Source organism: Hibiscus syriacus, unplaced genomic scaffold (assembly GCF_006381635.1).
Source record: "Hibiscus syriacus cultivar Baekdansim isolate YM2019G1 unplaced genomic scaffold, ASM638163v2 tig00110890_pilon, whole genome shotgun sequence".
Taxonomy (NCBI): domain Eukaryota; kingdom Viridiplantae; phylum Streptophyta; class Magnoliopsida; order Malvales; family Malvaceae; genus Hibiscus; species Hibiscus syriacus.
This window is the reverse complement of record NW_024062900.1, coordinates 15,064,106-15,084,933: the sequence shown is the minus strand read 5'-3', so window position 1 is coordinate 15,084,933 and position 20,828 is coordinate 15,064,106. Positions and strand designations below refer to the sequence as shown.

The window sequence follows — 20,828 nt, the reverse complement described above, 5'->3', positions numbered from 1 at the left end:
ATGGACTTTAAGCCAAATTGATTTACCAAAAAGGTGAAGGAGGTTTTTGAATGAGTCGCGCTCCAACGTTCAAATTGAAATTAGGATTCGCGTGATTCATCAAACGGTCACAATCCCTCTTTGTGAATGCATCAGTGGAAAACCCTATATATCTTCAACAAATTCATGTGTTTAGACCAAGACCCATCTTCCAAAATGCAGATTCTGCTCGGTTTCAAAGCCAAAATCGTCAAGGCACAACAGAGAGTCTCTCTTCATGGATTGGAACCGCTTGCTGTGGAGATCGGGAAGGTGTTGAATGTAATCCAGCGTGGAGGGTAACTACATTGGCTCTGCAACGGATGATACCCTCTACATGAAGGTACTGTTGAGGATCCTCTACCCTAATCTACGGCATTCCATACGTAACCATTGACCCTCAATTATAGGAGCTTGTTTAAGTTATACAAAATGTAATTAAGTTATACACTATGTAATTGAATATATATATGCAATTTCTCATCACTAACAAGTGTGGTGGTTTTTCCTAATATTATCATGGTATTTAGAGCCTACCTGGATTAGCATCTCACGATCCTCAATGGCTAATTCCTCTCCCGATTCTTCTCCCACCCTCCTTCCCTTCAACACCATGATCCACATGGTTACCATCAAGCTCTCCTCCTCAAACTATCTTCTATGGAAGAGCCAACTCCTTCCCCACCTTGAAAGCCAAGGTTTACTGGGTCACGTCGATGGCACCCTTGTGCCGCCACCTTTATTTGATCCTCCCACCTCTCAGACGCCAAATAACAAACACCTGGCGTGGAAAGCAACCAACCAATGCCTCCTTATTCTTCTCCTCTTGTCCCTTACCGAGGAAGCAATGGCTGAAGCCGTTGGCCTCTCTACATCCCGTGAGGTCTGGACTGCCCTCGAAAATACCTTCAGCCACCGCTTCAAAGCCCGTGAACTTCGCCTCAAAGATGACCTCCAATTGATGAAATGCGGCACTCGTTCTGTTACTGCCTTTGCCCGTAAATTCAAAACTTTGTGTGATCATTATTTATTGCGTGGTCTCGGTCTCGATTTCTCCGGCTTCTCCATTGCCCAGATGGCACAAACCTCCTCCCCTTTTTTCTGATCTTGTGTTTAAAGCAGAGAGTTGTGAAATTTTTCAAAAATCTCTAGAGACTCCAGCGTCCTCAACTGCTGCGTTTACTGCTACCCGAAACTCTTCTCATCGTGGAGGTGGTTCTCGCCCACACCATGGTCGTAGAAATGTCCAGCGCAACAACTCCAGTCACGGACAGGGCCATGCCAACGCCACCTATGGTCGCCGTCAACCACGATGCCAGATTTGCCGGCAGGAAAGACACTTTGCCGATTGGTGTAGGCAGCGGTATGCTCAGCCTGAATCCACGACACACCTTGTAAAGGCTTTGACATATTCCTGCTCTTTATTCGAAAGTGAGGCTTCTGATTGATTTTTGGATACAGGGGCTTCAACCTATATGACTCCAGCCCACTCTACCTTGGATCAGTCTTCCACTTACACGGGTAAGAATTCTGTAATTGTAGGGAATGGTGTGTCTCTACCCATTACCTATACCGGTAAAATTTCCCCTCTTCCGGATATTCAATTATTGGATGTTTTGGTTGTTCCCCATCTCACTAAAAATATTTTGTCCATTAGTAAACTAATGAATGATTTTCCTTTATCCATTACTTTTACTAATGATTTTTTTACTATTCAGAATCGCCAAATAGGAAAGTAGGTGGCAACCGGTAAACGTGATAACGACTTATATGTGATAGAGCGCAAGAATTTCGCTTTTATTTCTGTCCATAAAAATAAATCTCTTCATTCTTCGTATGATTTATGGCATGCTCATTTGGGTCATGTGAATTATTCTGTTATTTCTTTATTAAATAAAAAAGGACAACTTTATCTTACCTCTTTATTGCCATCTCCTAAATTATGCGATACATGCCAACTTGCAAAAAGTCATCGTTTGCCTTATTCTTGTAATGAAAATAGGTCGTCCAATGTGTTAGATCTTATTCACTGTGACATATGGGGTTCTTCACCATTAAAATCCAATTTGGGTTTTGTTTACTATGTTTTATTTATCGATGATTATTCTCACTTCACTTGGTTTTATCCATTGAAATTGAAATCTAACTTCTATGCTACTTTTATTCAATTTCAAAATTTTGTGGAAAATCAATATTCTGCTCGTATCAAAATTTTTCAAAGTGACAGTGGTGCAGAATTTACTAGTAACTGCTTTAAAACACTTTTGTACTTCTGGCATTCATCATCAACTATCTTGTCCATATCCTCTCGCCCAAAATGGTCACGCTGAACGAAAACATCGTCATGTGACTGAAACTATTTTGGCTATACTTTTCCACTCTCACACTTCTCCTCGTTTTTGGGTTGACGCCTTTAGCATTGCGACTTACATCATCAATTGTTTTCTCACGCCACTTCTCGGAGGTAAGTCCCCTTTTGAGCTTCTATACAGTTCCCCTCCAAATTATGAAAATTTTCACCCATTTGGTTGTCGTGTTTATCCCTGTTTACGTGATTACATGCCTAATAAATTTTCCCCTTGTAGTATTCCTTGGATTTTTATGGGATACAACTCTTCTTATAAAGGGTTTCGTTGTCTTGATCCCACTACCTCTAAGCTATATATCACCCGCCATGCTTCATTTTCCCTCTCTGGATACCTCTCAGGCTCAACCATTATCCTCCCTCCACTTTCAAATTTTATGGAACCAAGTCTTCCTCCCACCACCATAAGCCCACCTTTTCCTGCACCCCATTCCTAGTATATTACTAAATCTGGATCCCGTTCAAGTATTCTTTGTACTGATCCCATGGATAAGTCTTTACAGGCCCATGATTCTCTTGCAGGTTTATCTCTACAGTCCTTAGATTCTAGCTCACCTTCTATTGAGTCTACTGAGTTGCCCTCTGGTGTTCTTGTTACTGCCATTCCGATAGGTTCTTATCCTATACTCACACGAGCCAAGGCTGGTATTTTCAAACCTCACCACCCGGCAAATCTTGCTGTCTTGGGATCCTCTGGCCTTCTCTCTGCTCTTCTGGCATCCACGAGCCTAAAGGGTTCAAATCAGCTACCAAGAATCCTACTTGGATTGCCGCCATGGATGAAGAAATTCAAGCTTTGCAAAAATAATCGTACCTGGATTTTGGTCCCTCGCTATGCCAATACCAACATTGTGGGCTCCATGCGGTGACTAACCGATGGCCTCTCTGCCAACTTGATGTCTAAAATGCCTTCCTCAATGGTCACCTTAGTGAACAAGTCTATATGGAACAACCTCTAGGGTATATCGATCAGAGCATATATGATTATGTTTATCAGTTGAAGAAAGCTCTTTATGGCCTCAAGTAAGTACCCCGTGCCTGGTTTCAGCGATTCAGTTCATTTCTCATTCACCTTGATTTTTTTTTTTGCAGTTGTACGGATACATCACTCTTTATCTTTCACAGGTAATCCGACATCATTTATTTGTTGCTTTATGTTGATAAAATTGTTATTACATGCAATAATTCCTCTCTTCTTGACAGCTTTACTCGTAAGCTTCACTCTGAGTTCGCTACTAAGGATTTGGGTTCTCTCAGTAACTTCTTTAGTCTTGAAGCCACACCAACCACTGATGGCCTTTTTCTCACTCAGCTGAAATATGCACGCGGTACTCTTAGTCGTGCTCAATTACTTGATAGCAAGCCTGTTCACACTTCGATGGTTGTTTCCCAACACCTATCTTATGATGGTTCTCTATTTTCGAATCTTACTCTTTATCAATCTCTTGTTGGTACTCTTCAGTATTTAATCATCACACGTCCTAATATTACTCGTGCTATCAACTTTGTCTGTTAAGTTCTACACTCTCCGACTGATGACCACATTCTTGCTGTCAAACGCATTCTTCGCTATGTCAAGGGAACACTGCATTTTGGCCTCTCTTTTCATCAATCTGTTTTTTCCGGTACTTTAGTTGCTTACTCTGATGCTGACTATGCAGGATGTCCTGACACTCGTCTCTCTACCTCTGGTTATTCCATTTACCTTGGTGACAATTTGGTTTCCTGGAGTGCCAAGAAGCAACCTACCGTTTCTCGTTCCAACTGTGAGTCTGAATAATATCATGCCCTTGCTATCACTGCCACAAAACTTCTTTGGCTTATGCATCTCCTTCGTGATCTCAAAGTTTCTCTTCCACAGTGGCCTCTCCTATTATGCGACAAAAAAGTGCCATTTTTTTAGCTCCAATCCTATTTCTCATAAGCGGGCCAAGCATGTTGAATTAGACTACCATTTTCTTCGCGAACTTGTTCTTGTTGGCAAACTTTGGACACAATATGTACCCTCACACTTGCAGATTGTTGATATCTTCACCAAAAGTGTATCTAGGCCTCTCTTTCAATTTTTTAGATCCAAGCTACACATCTATTCCAATCCGACGCTTAGCTTGCGGGGTGGGTGTTGAGGATCCTCTACCCTAATCTAATGCATTCCATTTGTAACCATTGACCCTCAATTATAGGAGTTTGTTTAGCTTATTCTTTCCATTTATTTTGTAATCATATCTTTGTGTGTAATTAAGTTATACACTATGTAATTGAATATATATATGCAATTTCTCACCACTAACAAGTGTGGTGGTTTTTCCTAATATTCTCAGGTACCCCCTCTTCTTTTCTGGGTTGTTTGCCTCATAAGTGGGATGAAGCTTATTTCAGGTCCAATCCCTGATAGCTTTTCCAAGATAACCAGACTTACACTTTGCTATAGAAAGTGCCACCTTACCTCCACTCTCCAATGTCTTCACATGTCAATTAGTTAGTTTAAATTAATTTTTTTATAGATTAATATGATTATAAGATAATATTTATTCAAAATGTTTTTTAATCATTAATATTATACACACCCTCTAAATATAATTATTTAAACTTAATATCTCTAAAAAAGAATAATAATCCATTTTATAATTAATGTCACTCAAAATTCAATGTTAAATTAATTTTTGATATCATTAACTAGAATGAGAAATTGATATGCACAATGTAAAAGTGGAAGGGTGCTCTCATCTCATGTAAAAGAATGCTCTAACATCAAAATAAAACATATATTTCCTATGGTTCTTTTTGGCCGTCTTGGGGGTACATTTCACTCGTTCTCTTGTCACACACCCTTAGCTTCCTCTTTACACAAAATTACATATAAATTTTTAGGAAAATATATAACTTTATTTACACTAGGAGAAAAAAAGGTAAAACTTAAATCAAGATCATGACATTTGACTTAGCAAACATTGGGGCCAAACCCCACGAACCCATTGGCTCCTTCAAACGAAATTTGGATCCCCTCTTGTTGGATGTTCCATATTATTGAAATTCCTAAACCAGAAGAGGCAAATGCAAAACAAAATGTTCTCATATTATCAAAGGGGATAAGAAAGTTCCTTGTGGGTAGGGTTAGGGTTGCCCCACTTGAGAAATAGAACGATATTGTAGAAACTCGAACCGAGATGAAACCCGATAGGTTATAACATGTATCGAATATGGACACTCCCTTGGCACGGGGAAGGTTAGACGTTCGTAAGATAAAAACATTGTGGAAGACATTGTAAGCTGAAGTGGAGAATCTTGTCACAGCTGTACCAGTGTCCATAATAACTCCTCCGTACCCTAATTCATTGAGTTAAAAAATTTCTTCAGATATTGGAACTCGAATACCTCCATCTCTGAGACCCAAAACCCCAAAAAATTTAAAACTCGGGTCCCATGAATTACGTAGTCAAGGGACCTATGAAGCCCCGACGGGCATCGTTCCACAACCAAATACCAATGACCCGGATGCATCGGTGCCCCGACCCACTAAAAAGTCGCTAATTGCACCACCCGTTTGACCACACAATTAACCAATGAGTGAAATTGATCCACCTCCAAGGCCCAATAATTCGGCTTCCCCGAAGAACATACCTCGGTTAATATGGTCGCATCCGATACTGCTAGCTAATAAGGTTGAAAGTGTGCGAAGTAATGCACTGCATGAGTGTTGAGAATTGTGTGTGCATGTTGAATTTTCTATTATAGTAAGGTGTGATGTTATGTAACATCCTCAATACCGGGTTAGTGGCCAAATTTTAAAATTTTATAATTTTTTGGTTAAAGTAGATTAATTGAATAGTTTAGGGACTTATATTGTAAATTTTGTATAGGACTAAATAGCAAAGAAGGAGTAATAAAAGGGTAAAATGGTCATTTGAGGAGAAAATAAATTAAAAATTGAGATATGGAAGATATATATACACGTGGAGATGGGAGGAAAAGAGAAAGAAAATATCCAGAAAATGTTTTTTTTCTTCTTCTTCAGCCGCGAACCTTAATAGCGAAGGTGAATTTTCTTGTTAGTTGATTATTTACTGAATTTAAGAATTGTTTATGATCCTTATATGATACTTAAGCTTAAGGAAAACTTAAGTTATCTTCAAGTTAAAAGATAAAGGAGTTAGGAGAGATTAAAGATAAGAAATTTTTAAATGAAATCTTAGGAAAGAGTTGATAAGTGGATTTTGAAACTAAATTTGACTTGTCAATAGTTGAATTAAGAGATATGAAGTGATATAATTGGAATTAGAACATGTTGAAAATTTGGTATGATTCTTGATTTTCATATAGAGAATGAGATTTTGAAGATAAAGAGGTGTTAAATGTATAGGAATTGGTTTGTGTATATATACTTGAGTTAAGAGTATTAAAGGGGTTATGACATGAAGGATTTGAGTTGAAATGAGTAAATGTTCGGGGTCAAAATGTGAAAATTTGTGCTTGAGTATTGGTACTGCTTCATCCAGTACCGATACTTCAAGAATGAAAGAATGACTTTTGGTACAGGGGTATCAACAAGTATCAATACCATAAGCCTAACATAACCAAGATATTTATGGGGTATCGATACCCGGGATGGTAGTATCGATACCAAGGGTACTGATACCATAAGGACAATACATGTACCATTTTTGAAACAAAAACACCGAATTCAAAATGGGTATCGATACCCGGTGTAGTTCGATACAACAATTAAGGAAGTATCGATACCCTATGGGGGTACCGATAATACTTTAAATGGAAATGAAAATTTAAATCTTTTTTTAGCTTAAGAGATTAAGGATCGAATTATAGTAATTAGACTGTATGATTGTGTAGATATCGAGCACAAGAAAATTCCGAAACGACCACCAAGTTAGGATTCGATCCAAAAAAATGAAATCATAGAGGTGGATTTGGAAATTAAGTGAGGCTAAGGTGAGTGCATACTATAGGTGTAGTCCAATGGAAATAAGACTTGTGATAAGTCTATTTCCTATATTAGTTTTCATGGTACAGTAGTTATGGACATGCATATGTTATAATCAATATATATATAGATACGTGCATGGGTTATATATGTTTACATGATTTAATTCATGTTAATATACTTGAATAAAATATGTTATATGATATAAGATTAATGATTACACATACATGTGATATGTGACAGAAGAAAAGATATATGTTATCATAAGAGAAATGATATGAATATATCAATATATGAAACATAATGATAGTGCCCATGTTATATGATATGAGAGCTATAGGTATAGTTGGCATGCCAAGAGTCGAGGGTTACCTAGGTTATTCGGAACCTATGAATAGGTCCTTCGGGACATAGATGACGTCCTTCGGGACGTAGATTTCACATGCCACTCAGTGTATTTTTATACGATATGTGGTGACAGCATATGTGTGTACAACCTCAAAGTATCATATACCTTGAGTTCTCAATAATGCACATGGGCTTATAAACGATATGAAGAATATATACATGAGTATATGTTAACATGTTATTATTGTTATATTGAATCATATATGACATCAGTGAATCATGAGATGATAAATATCCTTGCATTTGGATAGTTAGATTACATGTTCATATTTATAGAAAATGTATTGTTAGAGTTTTATGTCTCAATAAGTCTATGACTTAGCGTGTAAGTGTTTTACACGTAGGTACTGAAAAGAAAGACGATCGAGCTTAGGATCAGCAGGATAACATACATCCACTCGAAGATCAGAAGTAAATTCGTAGTATGTACTTTTGTTGTATTAGAAGTGTTGGCATGTAGAAAAGTGTAATTTACGTATACTCTAATCGATTTTGGTAATATTTTAAACATTTTGATGCAAATAATTAACTTTATATTAATGAAAGTTTAAATTTTTGATAGTTTTTGTAAATGTATATATTTTGAAAAGTTAATGTGATACCTCAGATTCATATCCGGCTCGGGTACGGGTTAGGGGTTTTACATTTATTGGTATCAGAGCTATGGTTTAGCCGATTCTAGGCATAAACTGGAGTCTAAAGTGTCTTTATATGTGTACATGCCAACATAATAGTAAGAACTTCTGATCTGATAAGAATAATAAGTATGTTGTTATGCTAATAAAGTTGTTTGGTTATATTTTATTAGATGTCCGGACAAGGTAGCTCCCGAAGTGAAGCGAAAGATGATAGATTAGCTGAGACTAGTAATTCACCTACCCTGGCCAGGCAAGGTGATGAACGGGCACCTTCTGGAGTGCTAGTACAAGATCAAATCATCTTCTTCAGGATGTTGGACTCCATCTTGACGCGTTTCCAACCTCCTCCCTCCTCAACTTAAAGAATGAATGTTGCGAAGGAGTTGAAGGGACTAGGAGCTCCTGAGATAAAAAACGAAGCCTAGGAAGGTTCTGTTGCTGCGGACCTTTGGCTCAATGATGTAAAGATCATGTTAGAGGGACTCTAGTGTTCTGATGCGGAGAAGTTAGACGGAGTGGTCTCCTTGCTTCGTGGGCAAGCGAGAATCTAGTGGACGGATGTCACATTTAGGATGACAAGTGACCAAGTACTATAGTCTCTATTTCTTGAAGAGTTTAAGCAAAAATACATAGGAGATCAATTAATTAAATAGATGAAACAAGAATTCTTGAACTTGAAGCAAATGAACCGAACTGTGTATGAGTATGACTGTGAGTTCAACAAGTTAAGTCATTTTGCGGCTGAAGTGATTTCGATAGAGAAAGACGCTGCGAGTGGTTTGTTGAGGGCTTGCGCCTAAGGTTAAAAGAAAAGCTGATCGTATTGAACTTTTCCTCATTTAAAGAGGTAGTAAACCGTGCTAAAGCTCTAGAGAGGACTCAGAATGAACTATTTAGGGAGCAAAGAGCCCGACCGTTTAAAAGAACTGGGGCTTCATCAAGTTCTGCACCACTCAAGAGAGGTAAAGATTCTGACTTTTAATCTCAAGTGAGGTTTGAATCGGTGGCATCCTCCGCTAGAGGATCAAATTCGATAAGAGCTAGATAAACTCAATCAGTAGGGTCTGGTGATGGAAGAACACAGTAGAGACACTATCACACTTGTGGAAGATACTACGGTGGGATATATAGAGTAAAATCCAGAGCTTGTTTCTGATGTGGGGAAACAAGACATTTCATGAGAGATTATCCATTGGGGACAGGAAAGCATGTACAGTCGGAGCGATCTGCTTCAATGTCTCAGAGAAGAAGAGGTAGAGGAAGAGGCAAAAGTCAGCCAGAGTCCTATACTCAACAGGAAGTAAGCTCCACTGCTTGAGTGTATAATCTCAAGACCAATGAAGATCGTGATGATCTTGAGATAATTCCATGTACCCTCCTATTTTATGATAAATGTGTTATGATATTGATTGATCCGGGGTCTACATATTCATATATTAGTAGTAAATTTGTGAGAGAATTGGGAATTCAATTAAAAGCTACTAGTAATGATGTGATAGTGACAAATTCGTTAGGGCAGAGTGCGTGGGTAAATCGAGTGTGTCGAGGGTGTCCATACAGATTCAGGGAATTGAATTCCCTGCTAATCTGATTGAATTACCCTTTGATGAATTTGATGTAATACTAGGAATGAACTGGTTATATCGTTATCATGCGAATGTTGATTGTAGATTGAAGAGGGTGACACTAATCAATTCATATGGATTAGAAGTGACAGTGTTCAGTGAAAGATGAAATCCATTGGCAAACATTATTTCGATGATGGCAAAGAAGCTATTACTACAGGGATGTTAGGGTTTCATGGATAATGTACTAGATACTAGAACCAAGGAGAAAGGGTAAGAAGAAATCCCTATAGTAGAGAGTTTCCTGATGTTTTTCCAATAGAGTTGCGGGGGTTACCTCCAGACAAATAAGTGGAATTTCAGATCGAGATAATGCCTGGAATTGCACCCATTGCAATGTCACCATACATGATGGCTCCAGAAGAGTTGTAAGAGTTAAAGATTCAGTTACAATAATTGTTAGATAAAGGATTCATTAGACTGAGTATTTCACCCTAGAGAGATCCAGTATTGTTCGTTAAAAAGAAGGATGGGTCAATGCGTCTTTGCATAGACTACAAGTAGATTAATAAGGTGACTATAAAGAATAAGTATCCTCTCCCTAGAATTGATGATTTATTTGATCAGTTGAAAGGAGCTTTAGTTTTCTCTAAGATTGATTTATGATCTAGATATCATCAGTTGAAGGTTCAGAAGAAAGATATTCCAAAGACCGCATTTAGAACGATGTATGGTCACATTGAATTCATTGTGATTCCTTTTGGATTTATGAATGCACCAACTGCCTTTATGGACCTAATGAATAGAATATTTCAACCTTATCTGAACTAATTCGTAGTTGTTTTCATCAATGATATATTGGTGTACTCAAAATCGAATGAAGAACATATTACGCAACTGAGGATGGTTTTACAGATTCTAAGAGACAAGAAGTTATATGCCAAGCTATCCAAATGTGATTTTTGGTTGAATGAGGTAACATTCCTTAGGCATGTGATTTATGCGGAAGAAATTTGGGTTAGTCCTCAAAAATAAAAGCTATTTTGGAATGGGAGGTTCCTAAGAATGTATATGAAGTTCAAAGTTTTCTGGGACTTTCCGGTTATTATCGAAGGTTCGTTAAGAACTTTTCGATGATAGCTTTACCTTTAACTAAGTTGATGAGGAAAGGTATGGCATTTGTATGGACTTCTGAATGTCAAGAAAGTTTTGAAATGTTGAAAAAGATTTTGACAGAAGCTCTAATATTAGTTCAACCCGAGCCTGGAAAAAACTACATGGTGTATAGTGACGCATCCTATAATGGCTTGGGATATGTGATGATACAAGAGGGCAGGAATTAAAAGAAGTATTACAAAATTTGTGTCTAAGTGCTTGACTTGTCAGCAAGTCAAAGCTAAACATCAGGTTCCATCAGGACTATTACAACCAATGTCTATTCCTCAATAGAAATTGTAGAATGTGAAGATGGATTTTGTGACGGGGTTGCCTTTGACTCCAAACAAAAGAGATTCAATTTGGGTGATTATGGATAGATTGACTAAATCAACTCATTTCATTCCAGTAAGAACTGATTTCTCCATGGATAAGTATGTTGAATTGTACAATACAGAGATTATTAGATTGCATGGTGTACCAATTTTAACTGTTTCTGATCGGGATCCTAGATTCACATCGAGGTTTTGGAATTCTTTACATAGAGCGTTGGGAACTCGATTGAATTTTAGTACAACATTTTATCCTCAGACTGATGGATAATCCGAGCGGATTATTCAAATATTAGAGTATATGTTGAGAGCCTGTGTAATAGAGTTCAAAGGATCGTGGGAAAAATATTTGCCACTTGCCGAATTTGCCTACAAAAATAGCTACCAGTCAAGTATCGAATGGGATCCCTATGAAGCTCTATATAAGAGAAAGTGTCGTACACATTTGAACTAGTACGAGCTTAAGGATCGAGAAGTTTTTGGTCCTGAATTAATTCAGGAAGTAGAAGAGAAAGTTCATGTGATACAGAATAATCTGAAAGTGGCAGCTGATAGAAAGAAATCATATGTTGATCTGAAGAGAAAATACATTGAGTTTCAAGTTGGAGATAGAGTATTTTTAAAGGTGTCTCTATGGAAGAAAGTATTGAGGTTTGGACGAAAAAGAAAGTTGAGTCCTCGGTTTATTAAACCCTATGAGATTGTAAAGAGAGTGGGACCAGTGACATATCATTTAACTATGCCACCTGAAATGGAGAAGATCCATGATGTTTTCAATGTTTCAATGCTTCAGAGATATAGATCTGATCCCTCACATATCGTGACACTAGAAGAGATAGAGGTTCAACCTGACCTGACTGATGAGGAAGAGCCGGTCCAAATATTGGCTCATGAGGTGAAACAACTAAGGAATAAGACTATTCCCTTGGTAAAAGTATTGTGGAAGAATCACAAGGTAGAGGAAGCAACGTAGGAGCGTGAAGAGGACTTGAGGAATCAGTACCCTTATCTCTTTGAGCAATGAAAATTCGAGGATAAATTTTATTAAGGGGGAGATTTGTAACATCCTCAATACTGGGTTAGTGAACAAATTATAAAATTTCAGAATTTATTGGTTAAAGTAGATTAATTGAATAGTTTAAGGACTTATACTAAAAATTTTGTATAGGACTAAATAGCAAAGAAGGAATAAAAGGGTAAAATGGTCATTTGAGGATAAAATGAATTAAAAATTGAGATATGGAAAAGATATATACACGTAGAGATGGGAGGAAAAGAGAAAGGAAATATCCAAAAAACTTTCTTCTTCTTCGTCTTCTTAAGCCGTGAACCTTAATAGCAAAGGTGAGTTTTCTTGTTAGTTGATTATTTGCTGAATTTAAGAGTTGTTTATGATCCTTAGATGATACTTAAGCTTAAGGAAAGCTTAAGTTATCTTCAAGTTAAAAGATGAAGGAGTTTGGAGAGATTAAAGATAAGGAGTTTTTAAATGAAATCTTAGGAAATAATTGATAAGTGGATTTTGAAACTAAATTTGACTTGTCAATAGTTGAATTAAGAGATATAAAGTGATAGAATTGGAATTAGAACATGTTAAAAATTTGGTATAATTCTTGATTTTCGTATAGAGGATGAGATTTTGAAGATAAAGAGGTGTTAAATGCATATGAATTGGTTTGTGTATGTATACTTGAGTTAAGAGTATTAAAGTGGTTAAGACATGAAGTATTTGAGTTAAAATGAGTAAAATTTTGGGGTTAAAATGTGAAAATTAGGGCTTGAGTATCGGTACTGCTTCATCCAGTATCGATACTTTAAGAATAAAAGAATAACTTTTGGTATAGGGGTATCGATAATTGTTGAACAATATCGATACCATAAGGCTAATTTAACCAAGATATGCATGGGTTATCGATACCCAGGATAGTAGTATCGATATCAAGGGTACTGATACCATAAGAACAGTGTCTGTACCATTTTTGAAACAAAAACATCAAATGCAAAATGGGTATTTATACCCGGTGTAGTTCGATACCACAGCTAAGGAAGTATCAATACCCTATAGGGGGTACCGATACTACTTTAAATGGAAAAGAAAATTTAAATCTTTCTTTTAGCTTAAGATATTAAGAAATGAATTATAGTATTTGGAATGTATGATTGTGTAGATATCGAGCACAAGCAAGTTTCGGAACGACCACCGAGTTAGGATTCGATCCAAAGAAAGGAAATCATAGAGGTGGATTTGGAAATTAAGAGAGGCCAAGGTGAGTGCATACTATAGGTGTAGTCTAATGGAAATAAGACCTGTGATAAGTCTATTTCCTATATTAGTTTTCATGTTATAGTAGTTATGGACATGCATATGTTATAATCAATATATATATACACATGCACGATTTATATATGTTTATATGATTTGATTCATGCGATTATACTTGAATAACATATGTTATATGATATAAGATTGATGGTTACACATACATGTTATTATTGTTACATTGAATCATATATGACATCAGTGAATCATGAGATGATAAATATCATTGCATTTGGATAGTTAGATTACATGTTCATATTTATAAAAACTGTATTGTTAGAGTTTTATGCCTTACTAATTCTATGACTTAGCGTGTAAGTGTTTTACACATAGGTACTAAGAAGAAAGATGATCGAGCTTAGGATCAGGAGGACAACATACATCCACTCGAAGATCAGATTAGAAGTAAATTCACAGTATGTACTTTCGTTGTATTAGAAGTGTTGGCATGTAGAAAAGTGTAATTTACGTATGCTCTGATCGATTTTCGTAGTATTTTAAACATTTTGATGTAAATAATTAACTTTATATTAATGAAAGTTTAAACTTTTTATAGTTTTTGTAAATGTATATGTTTTGAAAATTCAATGTGACACCTCAAATTCGTATCCGGGTTGGGTACGGGTTAGGGGTGTTACATGTTAAGAGTTTGTTATACGTCTGTTATAGGTGATGAGTTGTATAAAGAGACCTCAACTCTTCACTGAAAATTAATGAAGCTTAATGAATTACTTTTGTTGAAATAGTTCTCTATGTATAAGCTAAGCAAGTAGTTCATCATTGTATTATTTGCTTTTCGATCCTGAGGTTTATACTGTTCTTCGCTAGTTCAGCTGTTGCAGGATATGGATTCTTTGACAGCTTAGTCCTTTACACAAAAAAAGGTGAATGTCATTCTCAATGAATCTAATTTCCTACTCTGGAAGCATAAAGTCTTGTTGACCGTTCGAAGTCATCGGCTTGAGCGGTTGTTAACCGGTTTGATACAACCTCTTCTTGAGTTTATGGTTGGTACAAATGGTGAGTCTGTGCCAAATGATCTGTATGATGATTTTGTGGCACAAGATAATGCACTTTCTTCATGGTTACTGTCAACGATCAGTCCCTATTTGCTTTCACAGTTTGTTAGGGTAGAGACATCGGTGGTTGTATGGAACAAGGTTTTGCAATTTTTTGTAAATCAATCTACAATGGCAGTCATCAGCCTTCATTATAAGCTTAAGTCACTCAATAAAGGAGATGGCAACTTGAGGACCTACATGACTCGGATCAAGGAGGTTTGTGATCCGTTGGCGTCATGTGACAGTGCCATCTCCACAGCAGAACAAGTTACAAGTATCTTAAAAGGTCTCACCAATGAATATCAACCGTATGTTACCTTTATTAGCACAATGAAAGATTCACTGTCCCTTGATAAGGTGTGTTCGTTGTTGATTGATGCTGAGGCTCAGATTGTTGGCTTTGATGCTCGAGATGATCAATTTCCTATGAGTGCTCATGTAACCAATATGAGTACTAGTTCCAAATCTAGTAACGCAGAATCTTACAATTGATCTGATTATCGTAATGACTCTGGCTATGCTACTCGAGGATGAGGTCGCGAGAGGCCAAGGGTTCAGTGTGAATTATGTGGCAAGAATGGTCACCTAGTGGTTGATTGCTGACATTGCTTTGATCAGAACTTCTCTGGTAGTGTTTCTGGTCGTGGTTCATCAAGGGATAACGCTGGCAGTGTTAATTACTCAAGTCTTGAAGTTATTCCATTAGATGGTGAAGCATGTTCTTGTTGTACTAAAAGACATGCTGAAGCTCATGTTGTTATTGCTCATCGTGATTCATGGGTGGTTGACTCTGGAGCATCACACTATATAACACTTGATGATGCGTCGACCATTGATTATAAGGGTGATTTCTCTAGTCCAGGTAAAGTACTTATTGGTAATGGTGTGTCTCTTTCTATTCATGCTACTGGTAAATCTGTCTTAAGCTCTAATTCTTGAGCACTATTGTTAAATGATTTGTTGCATGTGCCTAAGATTACAAAGAATTTGTTATCGGTGTCAAAGCTTGCTAGTGACAACGATGATTACTTTGAGTTTTGAGCTACAAGTTATTGTGTTCGAGATGAGAGGTCTGGTGAACTTCTATTGCAAGGTGAAGAACGTGGTGGTCTTTACTTTTTTCAAATGGATGCTAATGCTAGGAGTAGTAGTCAGGCAAAAGCTTATTCTGCACTTACTTCCAATAAAATGTATGAACTTTGGTATTGACACCTAAGGCATCTTGCTCATGGGACCCTAGAGCAAGTTTGCAAGTTACTTCATGTAGTTGTTGATAAGAATTTCAATGAACAATGTGTTGCTTGTCATATAGGCAAAAGCCATAAGCTCCCTTTTAATGCTTCAGATACGGTTTACACTGCTCCATTTCAATTAATCTATACTGATTTATGGGGGCCTTCACCTATTGTTTCAAACGGTTATAAGCACTATATGACCTTTGTTGATGCATGCACACCTCACACGTGGATGTATTTGCTTAATGATAAGTCGCAGGCAATTCATGTTTTTCAGTTATTCCAATAACTTGTTTCTACACAGTTTGAGTTAAAAATACTAGCCGTGCAGAGTGATTAGGGAGGAGAGTTTTGCAGTCTCTCTTATGTTCTCCTAACAGCTGGTATTTCGCATTGCTTGTCTTGCCCACACACATCTAAGCAAAATGGAGTTGTAGAAAGGAAACATAGGCACATTATTGAGCTTGCCTAGTGCTTCTTGCACAAGAATCTATGCCTATAAAGTTTTGGGCCTATACTGCAGTAATGACAGTGCATCTTATTAACAGATTACCAACAAGAGTTTTGCAAGGAATTTCTCCATTTGAATCATTGTTTCATAAGAAAACTGACTATACCTTGCTGAGAGTATTTGGTTGTAGGTGTTTCCCATATCTAAGACCTTATAATCGTCATAAACTGGAGTTTAAATCGCAGCCAGGTACATTCCTCGGTGTTAGTCCTCAATATAAAGGATTTTTGTGTCTTGGGTCGAATGGCCGAGTTTATGTATCTCGGGATGTTGTAATGGACGTTCATAGATTGAGTGATGTAGTTGTTGAGATATCAGGAGGACAACATACTTCTGATCATGAATATGAGGGCCCTGTAGCTGATTTTGTTGGCTCTCCTAATGGTCTTGAGGTCTCCAATGAGTCAATCTGTAATAGTGAAGCTTATGGTGACACTTTATCTCAAGAGGAGACTGTTGCACCTAATGATTCTGTGCAGGGTTCAACTGTCAATCACCACCCCATGCTAACTCGCAGTAAATGTGGCATTTATAAGCCAAAGGTATACTCTAGTATCCTTGATGATAGTGTTCCATTTAATGTTTATGATGCCTTGATGTCACCCAAATGGGCAGTTGCGGTTAATGTTGAATACTCAGCTTTGATTCAGAATAACACTTGGAGTCTGGTTGAGTTGCCAATAGATAAAAGTTTTGTGGGTTATAAATGGTTGTTTAAGGTTAAGAGGAATCCTGATGGTTATGTTCATCGTTATAAAGCTTGATTAGTTGCTAAGGGCTTTTCACAGATTCCTGGTCATGACTTTTGTTGATACATTTAGCCCAGTTGTCAAATTTGCAATTGTTTATGTTGTGCTTACAGTTGCAGTCACTAAGATAGGTAGATGCCAATAACGCCTTCTTGAATGGTGATTTGGCTGAAGATGTTTATATACAATAGCCCCGGGTTTTGAACAATTTGGTTATAGTGGATATCCTATAGTGTGTAAGTTGCACAAAGCTTTGTATGTGCTTAGACAGGCTCCACGTAACTGGAATGAGAAGCTCAAAAATAGCCTGCTCGAGTTAGGTTTTATAGATTCACGTGCTGATGTTTCTTTATTTGTTCGAGTCATGAGTGATTCATGAACATATATTTTAGTATATGTAGATGACATAGTATTTAATGGGAACTCAAATGATGATATTGATATTGTTGTGAAAATGCTGAACAAAATATTTTCCTTAAAAGATCTTGAGGAACTTTCATTTTTCCTTGGTATTGAAGTTAAAGGAAATATGCTGCATTAGCTCTTAGCCAGAGGAAGTATATTCTAGAATTATTGGAAAAGACAAACATGCTTCAAGCCACTCCAACGTGTACTCCTATGATATCATCCTTGAAGGGTTCAAAAAAAGGAAGTGCATTGTTACCTAATGCACGTGAATATCGAAGCATTGTTGATGCATTACTATATGTCTACCATACGAGACCTGATATTTCTTTTTCAGTCAATAGGGCGGCTCAATTCATACAAGCACCGTACGAAGAACATTTGATAGCTGTTAAGCATATCTTACGTTATATGGCTGGCACACTGGACTATGACTTAGTATTCTCAGTTGAGGATACCAGACTGTGTGTAAAGGCATTTTCAGATGCTGATTGGGCTGGTGGTACTGGAGATAGACGATCAATGACTGGCTATGGGTGTTTCTTGGAAACAGTTTAGTTACCTGGGCCTCAAAGAAGTAGAAAATGGTGTATCGTTCAACAATGGAAGTTGAATATTGTAGTGTTGTAGAAGCTGCTGCAGAGGTAACTTAGATTGATGCCTTGTTGCATGATCTAGGGTTGAAGTCACTGAATGATCCCATTATTTGGTGTGATAATACAAGTGCAGTAGTCATGTCTTCTAATCCAGTATACCATGCGAAGTCAAAACATGTTGATCTTGATATTCACTTTGTTAGGGAGAAGGTTGCAGCAGGTCGACTAAGGATGAGCTATGTACCTGCTGGATTTCAGCTCGCTGATGGTTTTACTAAGCCCTTGACAAAGGCACCATTTCAAGTATTTAGAGACAGAGTTCATGTCCATCCATGTTAAAACAAAAGAAGAAGAAGAAAGACGGGAGAATGTTAGCTAATAAGGTTGAGTGTGTGCGAAGTAAGCACTGCTTGTCAGGGTTTCAAATTGCGGTCGCATTTTTGGTTATTTTGGATTTACCTCTATTGCGGCCGTCGCGGATGCTATTGCGGCCGTCGCGGGTAACTCGAACGGCGGAGAAACCGCTATATCGCGGCCGAAATCACAGTCACAGACCATTTTTTAAAACCCCGTTGCTTGCTAAGGTGGTATGAATTGCGTGAGGTTGTTGTGCACTACATGAGTGTTGAGAATTGCGTGTGCATATTGGGATTTTCTGCTATAGTTAGGTGTGATGTTATAGGTGATGAGTTGTATAAGCTAAGCAAGTAGTTCATCAGATAGCCACGTTTTTAACCACGGTCCGACCAAAAGTGAGCGTTTCAAGCGCCAGGGTCCTTTTCGTATAAGATCCATCACCGTACGAAACTTCATACCGGCAGGACCGACCCGCATTGCAACCCAAATTTTGAACCCGGTCACAAACGGAGTAGCCACAAGAGATGCCGGTAAAAGAAGCGGAATCAGCCGCGTTGAAAATCGGGTCGGATTGTCGATAACATTTGTTACAAGGCTGACACTGGACCCAAACAATATCACTACCTGAATCAATAACCAGATATTGACTCCTCGGTGGACTACCAACGCCTATTCTGACGAAATACTCTCCAATTCCCTAAGCCATTCCCGAAATGACATCCGGCCCAAAATCTTTAACCTCGTAAGCAGCTTCACCTTCGTGGGTTCTGCCGCCGGGGAGACGGAGGAGGAGGCTCGCCACCCTTTTCACGTCCTTTTTTATACGTGCATGAAAACGACGGCCACGGTCGTGATGAAAAGTAGAGTTAACGCCGGAAGATAACTTGTCTCGATGGACGAGTTTCAGTTCCCATTCCCCTCGATGATCATCAATTTCGCTAACGTTGGAAAGATGGTGAAATTCAGATGTTTCGAGAGGCTTAAACTTAAACATTTTGGTCCCCATAAGAGTTTGATTGACGTTCAAGAGCTGTAAGTCGAGGTAAGAGGTAGCGGCCGTGACGCAGATGCTATATAGAGTTAAATGTAGCAGCGCCGCCAGGATTGTTAACATTGCGGGTGAAACTGATGACATGATGGAGGTGAGGATATTTGGGGTTGAGGATGGTAATGGAGAAAGGATCTCTGTTTTGAAAACCGGATCGGACTGACCGGTTCAACTGGGAGCCGTTGTTTAGTCCGATTTAATCTAAACCGATTGAACCGCTATTAGTGAACCGGCCAAAATCGCTAAATCGTTCGAACCGGACCGGCTGAAAACCGAGAAAAACCGGGATTTTTGTTTTTTTTTTAAAAAAAATTAAACCAAACAACGTCGTTTGTTAAACGAGCCAAGTCGAACTCGAGTATTGCTGAGCTCGACTCGAACTTGAAAACTTTAAAAGTAAGCTCAACTCAACTCAAACTCACAAGCTAAAAATTATCAAGTTCAACTCAAACTCGAAATATAATATTGAAACTTGAACTCAAAAAGGCTTGAACTCAAAAAAAATTTAAAAGCTCGATTGAAGCCTAAAATTCGAGCTTGATTGAAGTGAAAGAATAGTTCACTCAATGCTCACCAAAAGGCTCCATGATTTTGAATGCCAAATTACCTCTATTATTATCGAAATTAGTTGTGATGCGCTTCTATGTTTCTTAGCAATGTGAGATTGTTTTGTTCTCATATTTTTTACTCTTTAGAATTTTGGGATGCTCTTCTATGTTTTTTTAACCATGTGGGATTGTTTTTTTAAAAAAAATTAAACAAAATAATATCATTTTGTTATGATTTTTTTAACCCAAAATTTATTTTTTAATTATAGTTATATAATTATATTTATTATTTAATATGTTTTACCTTAAATATTATGTTGAAGTTAATTTAAATCATTTTGTTTCACTTGATTTTATGGTTTTTAACTTATATATGATATGACTTGCTTTGAATATGACTTGTGATATAAAAAATTATTTTTTATTAAATATTTTTGGTATTTTTATTTAATTTTTTTAAATAATTATAACGTCGTCCGGTTCTTCTGACCGGTCGAACTGGTTCAACCAGTTGAACCAATAAACTGATAGCATGATCAATTCGCTAACCGATCCGATTCTAAAAACCATGAAAAGGA

General features: G+C 37.5%; 2 protein-coding genes across 2 annotated transcripts; one reads left to right on the top strand and one right to left on the bottom strand.

The window, feature by feature from the left end:
- The first annotated feature begins 2,868 nt into the window (after window positions 1-2,868).
- Window positions 2,869-4,163, top strand: LOC120144761 (uncharacterized mitochondrial protein AtMg00810-like). Its single transcript, XM_039158745.1, has 4 exons — window positions 2,869-3,248; window positions 3,476-3,508; window positions 3,587-3,834; window positions 3,901-4,163. Exons 1-4 carry the CDS (start codon window positions 2,869-2,871, stop codon window positions 4,161-4,163), a joined length of 924 nt encoding a protein of 307 aa, XP_039014676.1.
- Window positions 4,164-19,012: 14,849 nt separating this feature from the next.
- Window positions 19,013-19,768, bottom strand: LOC120144760 (protein ASPARTIC PROTEASE IN GUARD CELL 2-like). Its single transcript, XM_039158744.1, has 2 exons — window positions 19,394-19,768; window positions 19,013-19,255 (listed from the first exon to the last, which is right to left on the bottom strand). The coding sequence occupies exons 1-2, from the start codon at window positions 19,766-19,768 to the stop codon at window positions 19,013-19,015; spliced, it is 618 nt and encodes a 205-aa protein (XP_039014675.1).
- Window positions 19,769-20,828: the final 1,060 nt, after the last annotated feature.